At 42.9% G+C, this 10,884-nt stretch overlaps 1 protein-coding gene across 4 annotated transcripts in view; it reads right to left on the reverse strand.

Moving 5' to 3' along the window:
• The window catches only part of DBN1 (drebrin 1), a 135,277-nt gene extending 124,813 nt beyond the window's left edge, over positions 1-10,464 (reverse strand). For all 4 annotated transcript variants that reach the window (XM_089671134.1, XM_089671133.1, XM_089671132.1 and 1 more), the window contains exon 1: positions 10,298-10,464. In XM_089671134.1, coding sequence (XP_089527260.1) covers positions 10,298-10,383 — 86 coding nt within the window. In that variant the 5' untranslated portion in view covers positions 10,384-10,464. The remainder of the gene's footprint in view (positions 1-10,297) is intronic.
• Between the last annotated feature and the right edge of the window lie 420 nt (positions 10,465-10,884).

The following is a 10,884-nucleotide window of genomic DNA, read 5'->3' on the forward strand; positions in this document are numbered from 1 at the left end:
AGAGGGACTGGCAGGAACACCAGGGATTTCACACAAAGGAAGCAATACAAAGAGAACAGTATACATTTTCATAAGTTCTTGGTACAGCAGGCACATATCAGGAATTTGCAATGTTGGGTTTACATATTCTTTAATCCTTACTTGACACATATGTATTCTCCGCTCTGTAGTTCAGGCAATAATCAAGGTAACAGTGTAGATGCACTAAAGTCCATTGATTTGACCTTTTTAAAAGGTCAGTCCACCCAAAACCAATATTTAAATTTTTGGATAATACTTGTCTGTTAAACCACCAGTCATTTTTAACTCTTGAAGACTCTATTGGTGAAATATATGCGCTTGCATTCCTGTGTCTACACACTGCTCCCACTCTACTTCTGTTGGATTTGTTAGCAATTTAAAATTTTGGGGAACACAGCAGGAAGTTCTGTTGATTGGGTTGGGTACCCCCGAATCTCCCAGATAGACACAGAGGTGGAAATTATGACAGTGGGATCTTGTGTTGAAAAACCATTAAAGAAGGCAGGGGCTGGCGTGGCCTAACAGGTTTTCCCTATAACTAAAAAATGATAATCGGGTGGCCTGATCCTTTAATAAAAAAAAAAATTTAAATATATTTTATAAATATTTCTAATAATTGAAGTATAGAAGGAGACACTAATAGGTGTACTGAAATTAGTGGAAATATTAAGTCTCATACTTGCTATACGTCCACAGTAACAGTCCAATAACAGAACAAACCTGTCTTACCTTTCTATGTTGCTGGTCCCTGTATAGGTCCAGGCTTCAGCCATCACAATACTCTTACCCCTCACCAGGGGCTTCAGTGTCTCAGGACCATAGCAGAGGACCATGTGGTGAATGGACGCGGACAACCATTTTGTTAAGATCTACCATCTTGTATCATACTCTGCAAATGTCATTCTCACTCCGTTCAGTCTTCCCCCTCCCTTTTTTGAATGGCATGTGGTGTGTGTGTATGCTGGGGTCACACGTGCATCAGGCACCGCTGGATACACTTCACGGTTGTAAACCCAATTAGCTGGTCACATGGGGGTTTATTTACTAAAGCTGGAGAGTCCAAAATCAGACTCCCTTCTGCATAGAAACCAATCAGCTTCTAACCTCAGCTTGTTCAATGAAGTTTTGGCAATGAAACCTGGAAGCTGATTGGTTTCTATGCAGAAGGGAGTCTGATTTTGGACTCTCCAGTTTTAGTAAATAAACCCCATGATGTCTGTCAGACTCTTGCCTTAGCCTGGTCGTAAAGCTATACATCAGTCAGTCACTGGACATGAAAAGCATTACAGAGTGGCAGTGAAACGTACATCCCACTTGAATCACTTTTTCATACAAATTCATAAATCTCGACAGGAACAAGGCCCATTAAAACAAAGAATATATTCAGATAGGTCATTTTAATATGAGTCACCTGACACCCCTATGTGGCACCTACACGAGAGTAGAAAGCAATATGTTTTTATCTGAAAAGGTAAGATATGTCAGATTTGGTGTCTGGACGTTCAGAATATGATTCTGCATGTTATTCTACCAGTGGATAGGATGCTACATATACCTATGGAAGGTAATTGACCATGGTGCGGACTTGGGAGGGATTTGGGTCACAGCCTTGGTCTCCGCCTAACACTCCTCCCCAAATGAGGCGATTGGCCCTTGGCTTCAGTAGACACACCCTGCTGGGACACTAGAAAAAACTGTCATGCCTGGAGAGAACATGAAGAGATTCTCCCTTTTAACATCAGGAACCAACTTTGGGAGAAAAGGTACCCTTTTGGTCAGGATACTTGAGCTCTGCTTAAACCAAGGACTTCTGCAGGTATCCTACCTTCTGAAACTTCTTTCCTTATCTCGCTGTTGTGTTCTCTCTCACTCTCTCACATCTTTTCTGTAAATATTTTTATTGCACCATATTGACCTTTTTAGTATTAAATTCTATTTTCTGAAAAGTGTTGAAAGGTTTCTAAAGCTCTTTAATTCAAACTAAGAATCCCCGTCTCTGAAGAGTGCTACCGTGTGTTTTAACCCTCTGCATACATCTGTCTGCGGTGGCAGTGTGTATACAGACGCTTATTCAAACATCATTGTGTTACTGCTAAGATTTGTGAGTTTCCACCTTCTCTGTAAAAAGGTGGTGGTGGCAGTGTGAAGGGCTAATTGCGTAATTATCCTGACCCAGTAACAATCGCTCCCAGGCTGCTGGCACATAGATTGTGGTCCAGCGAGCTGGAAACTCTTTGTGCAGGGCACAGCTGAGAGTGGCATTGTTACGCAAGTGGCAGCGCGGTCTTAGATTGGCTGGTCCTTCGGTCACAAATTGGTGAGAAGGGCTGGGGTCTGACGCCGCGACCGTCACAGACCATAACTCTGGACCTGTATAGCATGCTGCGGTTAACTACATGCATTGCACTTAGTGCCAACGTAAGCGATCAAACAGCTCCAGTGCCCAAAATATTACAGGCCATCCCCCAGCATAGGGTCTAGGTACAGTTCCCAAGGTATTACCAAGGTTACAAAGCTTCTATTGTACAGAAGGCAGTAAAGAGTGGATTTAAGAATTCAACATAAATGAGAACTAGTTAAGCATAGAAACGTCTTTATAAAGAAAGAAGAGGTCCAACATCAAAAGGACAAAGAATGGGGTAGGGTTATAGGAGTATGCCCAGTGGCCATGTCCAAAAGCTTTGCCCAGCATCAAATCACCATAAGGTAGCAGGCTATAAGCCATGGGAGTCTATGAATACCCAGCCATTGTCCTGCACTGTACGATTAAGATACTATGTTTCCAGTAATTTAAGGATTTTACAAAAAAAAAAAAAGCCCAAAAACTAGGTAATCTGTGTCCATTGTAACCAACATATTGCCAACATTTGAGTGACTTCACCTGGCTCATTCATGTGCCACTTTGTACCAGATCATACTTCCTCAGGCTATGTTGTGTAGATCTGATATGTAAAGTATCTTTCAGCAAAATAAATGTATTTTTTCTAAGAGGCCTAATAAAATGATAGCAGCTAAGTTCAAGGCTTTATTGCTGAGCTATTATACCAAGCAGCATTCATGGCTAGACACCAGCTGTTGCTGCCACTGATCAGGTATAAAGACAATGCAAAGGTACAGGACACAGCTGTACCCCCTTTAGTGTAAGCAGAATGTGTAATGCAGTGGAACGACACTCCGAGTCAATCTCAGCACCAACTGGATAGAGTGCTCATATTTCAGAAGTGGAGCATAACAAAAAGAAACAATGCCTGCTAATGGATTTCTGTACTAATGGCTTTATAACACTAAGAAACACTTTGAGATGGCAAACATGTAACAAGTACATAAAGAAAATAGGAAAGTCACAATAGCCTAATGAAAGGTTTTAAACAATAAAAAAAAACACTATCTAAGCCATGGTAAGAGATGGAACAAGAGATTGAATAGAAGGAAGAAAATTGGTATTCAGTGGTATTCAACCTTTGATAGTCTGAATCCCAAGGGTCTTATTTCCAGGACACAATCCTTCAATTGCAATTGCTAAGCAAACCCAAAAGTGTCTGCCTAGATGTATTACATTTCTGAGGATAATGAAGATATTCTGGGACCACGCTTAAGGTCACTCACCCCACACATTGTCCACCTCTAGATTAAAAATAAACTATAGCAGAAAATGCAAGGTAGTTGTCAGTCTAAGACACTTAGGCCGCCATACGTGGGTCGAATTTTGAACGATTTTTAGTTAGAAAATCAAACCTAAGCATAAATCGGCCGATTTTTGCTCGACTAGTGGGGCAATGGCACCGGCCAATTTTCGTGGTTCCTGCTCATTTCATTTATCGGGCATGCTGGAAAATTCATGAAAAACTACCAATTTTCTAAATCATTGGTGGCACCATCGGATTACAGAATGAACGATGTTTTCGATTTTCAATCGAAAAATCATTCGGAATTCAACCCATGAATGGCCTGCTTTAGGATAACAAAAAGATAAAATATATTGCCAAAGTATTGAGACACCCCTCCAAATCATTGGACTCAGGTGGTTCCACCTTTACAATCCTATAGTGTATACTAGTACTACAACAAAAATGCCATGCACTGATAAAGTGTTAGGGTTTGGCTTGAAGAAAAGGTGGCAACCCTACATAGCAGGCTACAGAAAATAAGTGCAAGATACAGCAACAGAAAGAAGACTGCAACAGAATAAAAGAAAATGGTCAGTAACACAGCTGCAACAAAGCTTTCATTTGCAAATCTGACAAACTAGAACTACCAGTCCTGGAAATTTAAGATGAAAATGCTGAAAATGAGAAGGTACATGGAAATGTAAAAATAAAGTCAGGCCAGAACAAACTTCAGAATAGTAGATAGAGAAAGATCAGAAAGCTCAGAGCACAATCTCTCTTAGTACAGAAGATGAAAAAAATCTTACATACACTATATTGCCAAAAGTATTCGGACACCCCTCCAAATCATTGAATTCTGTGTTCCAATCACCTCCATGGCCACAGGTGTAGAAAATCAAGCACCTAGGCATGCAGACTACTTCTACAAACATTTGTGAAAGAATGGGTTGCTCTCAGGAGCTCAGCGAATTCAACTGTGGTACCGCGATAGGTTGCCACCTGTGCAATATGTTCATCCGTGAAATTTCCTTGCTACTAAATATTCCACTGTCAACTGTTTGTGACATAACAAATTGGAAGCAACTGGGAACAACAGCAACTCAGTCATGAAGTGGTAGGCCACGTAAAATGACAGAGCGGGGTCAGCGCATGCTGAAGCGCGTAGAAGTTGCCAACTGTCTGCAGAGTCAATAGCTAAAGACCTCCAAACTTCATGTGGCCTTCAGATTAACACAACAGTGTGTAAAGAGCTTCATGAAATGGGTTTTCATGGCCGAGCAGCTGCATCCAAGCCTTACATCACCAAGTGCAATGCAAAGCATCGGATGCAGTGGTGTAAAGCATGCTGCCACTGGACTCTAGAGCAGTGGAGACGTGTTCTCTGGAGTGGTGAATCACACTTTTCTGTCTGGCAATCCGATGGACATGCCTGGGTTTGGCAGTTGCAGGTGAACGGTACTTGCCTGACTACATTGTGCCAAGTGTAAAAGGGATTATGGTGTGGGGATGTTTTTCAGGGGCTTGGCCCCTTAGTTTCAGTGAAGGGAAGGCGTCAGCATACCAAGACAAATTTGGACAATTTCATGCTCCCAACTTTGTGGAAACAGTTTGGGGATGGCCCCTTCCTGCTCCAACATGGCTGTGCACCAGTGCACAAAGCAAGGTCCATAAACACATGGATCAATGAGTTTGGGGTGGAGGAACTTGACTGGCTTGCACAGAGTCCTGACCTCAACCCAATAGAACACCTTTGGGATGAATTACAGTGGAGACTGCAAGCCAGGCCTCTTTGTCTGACATCAGTGCCTGACCTCACAAATGCGTTTCTGGAAGAATGGTCAAACATTTCCATAGACACACTCCTAAACCTTGTGGACAGCCTTTCTAGAAGAGTTGTTGAAGCTGTTATAGCTGAAAAGGGTGGGCCAACTCAGTATTAAACCCTATGGACTAAGAGCCATTAAAGTTTGTGTGCGTGTAAAGGCAGGCGTCCCAATACTTTTGGCAATATAGTGTACTTTAATCTAAATTGTATCTTTAGACAACATCTTTTTAGTTTTGGATTGCAAAAGGGGAAAGGTTAGAAGGGCAGGTCAAGTCTTTATTACCACCAGTAACATTCAGCAGGCAGAACCACTGCCAGATGTAACCCACTTAATTGATCGGGAGTTGCCCTGCAACCATGTGGTTGCTGGGTAGTGCTATGGGCTTTCAGGGATTAAAACAGGCACCCAGAAAGTGATATATCACCTCCAAGCGGTCTATCAAATGCCTCTGAAAGGTGATCTACCACTTATCGCATTACAGAGGAGTGGCAATAGTGGCTGCAAGTGTAACCAAGCCCCATTTATCATGGAGACCATTGTCACGGGGACAGAAAGTGATGGGGAATCCAAAATTTTATAGCGGTGAGGGGATATCTTTCAAATGAGACAATTATCTAAAAATTGCCATACACAGATCAAATTTTGGACATTTCCTGTTGAATAGGTGGAAATTCATACTGTGGGTGACCCTGTCGGCACTACCTGGTTCAACAAACTTTGATATGAAGACTGAAGGAGACAGGGAAAAATTGTTAGTCGAATGGTGACTGCAACCAATCAGCTGCAGTCAAGGATCAGTTATGTACTGCAGGACAACAAAGATGTCTCCCCTGAGACTTTTTATCAGCAACATTAGTACAAAAGAAAAAAAAAAAAAACAGTATTTATAGGCAAAGAATCTTAAAAGCAGAATCATAAAAAGCAAATTTTATTGTGTTTGTATCAGTCTTTCCATGAAAGACAAAAGAATTAGTTTTGTCTGGGCAACTTCAATGTTACATACAAACATCTTATTGTGCAGTTCTATACCATACAATTATAAATTGTCAGATATGTCTGCAGTGGACATGATGCCAATGCTGTCCCAAAATACCATGTACACTATGATGCAATATCAAAAAGCTATCTCCAAAGCATAATTGCTATAAATGAACATGGAGGCTACAATGCCATATGTCAATCTCCGGTAAAATTAAATCTACAAGGAGGTTACAATGCCAAATATCAATCTCCAGTATAATAATCCCAATGCGTTTTGACAATGAATACGTCATCATCAGGGGAAGCTGGAGAGGTCCAATGGGTTAAAACAGGCAGTGAAGAGACAACATAACAGTCATATGTCAACTGCCCTCTGAAAAGTGATTACCACAGGCTGCTTTTCAGAGGGCAGTTGACAGATGACTTGGAGGTGATATGTTGTCTCTTCACTGCCTGTTTTAGCCGTTAAATGGTAGACCATCCCACAACCATAGGGTTCCTCTGACATGAATGGGTTGGGGTCAGCAGTGGTCACAAAAAGAGCCACGTGTGAATGAGTCCTGCACACGGGCAGTAGGTGCCAGCCCCACCAATGAACTTATTTTTGTTTTCCAGCAGCAACAACGTGGCAAGTTACCACACACCTATATCAGGTGTAGTCAAATCAATTTGCTTGTAAAATGATCACCAATGGCCACCACATGCTTGAAAGAGCACTTAATGGGCTTCCAGCAATCAATTTACTGTTTGTGTACAAAGGCTGCCACTGATGACCTCTCCTTATCAAAACAACAAGCTGCTTGGCTTTCTTAAGCCTAAACATTTCAGTAACTGAAAGTCAGAGGAAAGTTATAACTCGTGTTCTACATACTGTACTTGTTTTGGATCAGTGAATCGAAGCATTAAAGCCTGTGCATCAGCATAATAACCCAAGCAAGCCAAGCAGCTTCAAAAGTGAATTCGGCAAGATGCCTACATATTCCTCAGTACAGATTTGATGTAGGGGCCTAAAGATAAGTAACAGTAGATGAGGAGCACAAAGACTGTCAGGCAAAGAAGAAGAAAAAGGGGGTGTGGCAGAGAACTGGGATCTGCTAGCTGTAGGAATGAACCAAAAGAAGGTGATCGGCCACAAACTACAGCCAGTGATCCTAGGTCACAAACCCTATGAATGAAAAAGTATGAATGAGTATCACTGCAGAAAAAAAAGCAGATCTTTATAACACAGGGAACGCAATGTTTAATTAAAGTGACAGTAAACTAGATGCTTATTCTAAAAAAATAATCCATACACATGCATGACTCTATTTCTCATGAACCGGTTTCTTACTATGTTTTTTGACCTCCTCAAAACATCCTCTATGAGCTCTCAAGCCTCTCCTTCAACCCCCACCCCACTTCTGTTTGTCTGCAACCAGCAGTGCCTATTGGTTGGGGCCATGTGCACTGCTGTATGCACACTACAACTCCCATAGTCACTAGTCCATCTTGGATGTGAACACGTTCCTACATACAGTGGGACCATGGAGAACAAATGTAGCCACCATCTAACAGGAAGGACACTTGGATGAGGCAGAGGGCAACACAATGTACTTTCTTTTTTTTTTTATCCAAGAATTCATACTATTTTTTTGGAACCAGATTTTGTCACTTTCAATCTTTACATTGATGATTCTACAATAAGCCACACAAGGACATCTGTGGAGAAGAACCATCAAGGTACAGACCAGAAAAGTCACCAGAGCTGGTGACATGTAGGGTGTATACCTGTCTTTCCATTGACCTGGGACCATTGTACCAAGACACCATAGCTGGCAAAGAAGGCCATTCCGCCACAACACGCTGGGACAACCCTTCCTACACGTGCCTGCTATCTGGTAAAGTCAGGCAGCATTCTTGTAGTTCATGGTAAGAAGACTGTTCCATTCATTTTCAAACCTGCAGTAGGACAGTAATGAAGTGGTTGCTCCAGGCTTTCCAAGAGCAGAAGGTAACTGGCTTACTGAGAAGATAAAATCTGATTCCGTAAGTAGTTTTCACATGCTATCAGACAAAGGCAACAGCACGTGGAGCAGTGTGGAGATGAACAATATATATATATATATATATATATATATATATATATATATATATATATATACATACATATACATACATACATACATACATAAACACACATACATTTTTTTTATAAATACACACTATATATATATATATATAAATATATATATATAAATAAGTTTTCTATTTCCCCACCTTCCATGATTAATCAGCTATCATTTCTGAAAAACGTATAGTTCCACAAAGTGATGGTACATCTTTAGGGTTACAACCGTTGGCTCGTTCTTGACATAGGACAGGGTTACAGAATGGCTGAGCATTTCTAATAAAAGTGGATAGAGATGGATAAAGTGGGAGGAGCAGCAGAAATACTGTACAGTGGACCAGAAACAAAGAACAAGTAAAGAAAAGGTTTGCTAGGAGAAAAAAAAAAAAGGGGGGGGGGGGATGAGGTAATACACAGTATGACTGAGGAATGTGAGCCAAGAGCACAATTCACCGGACAGAGCTAGCCATATGCTTTGGTAACCAGAGCTGCATCATCCCATCAGCTAACACCCACTGATTTCTTCCAGAGAACTAATCTATTTCATGTCTCACTCCCCCATTCCCAGGGCACCACGCTCACCTCCAAAAAAGGTGAATTAAGCCCATAAGTCCTAACATTCCATAGGAAGTTAAAGCAAACCAAAAGGCTGATCTCAACCATTTTTTTCTCATGCTGTAATCGTCTGTCTGATCTAACCCCCACCAACCCTCCAAGATCCTTGACAGACCCACCCAAATGGTAGTTCTCAATGTCTCCCCAAGGTCTCCTCCCACACGAATCCCCCTAAATCATCTCAGATAACACACAAAAAAAAAAAAAACTGGGCTCTCCTATCCTGTGACCCACCCACCCTGCTCACCAGTAATGTCCTCCAATTCCCTTTTTGTAGCTAACCAGACACAAAGAAGCAGATCTAACCCAGCAGCCCCCATTCGGCCTCTCTGCACAGCTCAGCATCCTAGCCTAGTCTGGGCATTGTGTGTCATCCCATCTGCCTGGCAATGCAACACCCTCCTGCTCTTATTGGAGTCTCCCATAGAGGAATGCGGCTTGATGTGAACAATGAGAATAATAAATGGAGAAATGCCCGCACTGCCACTAAAATGTGCGATCATGCTAATGGATGCAGGGCTGTTTAGGATGTGCTGGTCTATCATCAGACCCCATCTTGGTTACTGCAGCACAGACACTGGCTGATTGATGTCAGAGAACAATGAGAATCTGTAGTGCACCTCTTTATTGGCCCAAATGATTGTCATGTGTAGCACACATCTGAAATGAGGATCCAGTATGATGGAGTCAGCCATCAAACCATATCATGCCATGCAATCAGCAGCAGCAGTCATGTTATGGATTCCGAGCATCCCCTCCATTATAACACACCCCTGCACTGTCACTCTACTTGCTCCAAGCTGTGCCCTATATTCCATACAGTCAGCAGGCACCCCAATCCCTGCACTGCTCTGCCTGTGGCCCCTCCTACCACAACCCTGCCCTGCTCCTCCACATTACCTGATCTACTGCACCATCTAATCAAATGCACCCCCATTCACCACCATCCCATCCCTGATATTACCCCAGACAGTGCATTGGAATCAACGCTTTACTGCAAGGTGATCCCCCTCCATCCTCCTGCTAATGTGTCCTACACCCCAATTCTGCACCATAATGCAGTGTCCATACACGTGCACCCCCACTACAGGGACATGCACCTGGCACTCTCCGTCTGCACACGTCAGGATCCTACTCACCAGTCTATGGAGTTCTGATCCTGGATGACATCCTGATAGGCAGCCAGCAGCTCCAGACGGTGGGCTTTGAAGCTAACAGAGGCCATGCCGGCTGCAGGCTGACTGTGTGCCGGGGGATGGAGAGACAAGGCAGCGGACTGGGATGAGAAGGAGAGAGATGGAGGGGGCTGTGACTGCAGCTGGGGAGGGGCGGGGAGTGGGAGAGCTGCGGGGTCCTAGTGCTGACTCTTCACCACAACTCTGGGTTATCACAATGTTACCGTCCACCACAACTATCAGTCTGCCTCCTACAATGTTACCCTGCACCACAGCTATCAGTCTGCCTCCCACAATGTTACCCTGCACCACAACTGCCTCATACAATGTTACCCTGCACCACAGCTATCAGTCTGCCTCCCACAATGTTACCCTGCACCACAACTGCCTCCCACAATGTTACCCTGCACCACAGCTATCAGTCTGCCTCCCACAATGTTACCATGCACCACAACTGCCTCCCACAATGTTACTGTCCACCACAACTATCAGTTTTCCTCATACAATGTTACCCTGCACCACAACTGCCTCCCACAATGTTACCCTGCACC

The sequence above is a fragment of the Staurois parvus genome, unplaced genomic scaffold, assembly GCF_062004578.1.
Source record: "Staurois parvus isolate SC_StPar_1 unplaced genomic scaffold, SC_StPar_1.0 ptg000099l, whole genome shotgun sequence".
NCBI lineage: Eukaryota > Metazoa > Chordata > Amphibia > Anura > Ranidae > Staurois > Staurois parvus.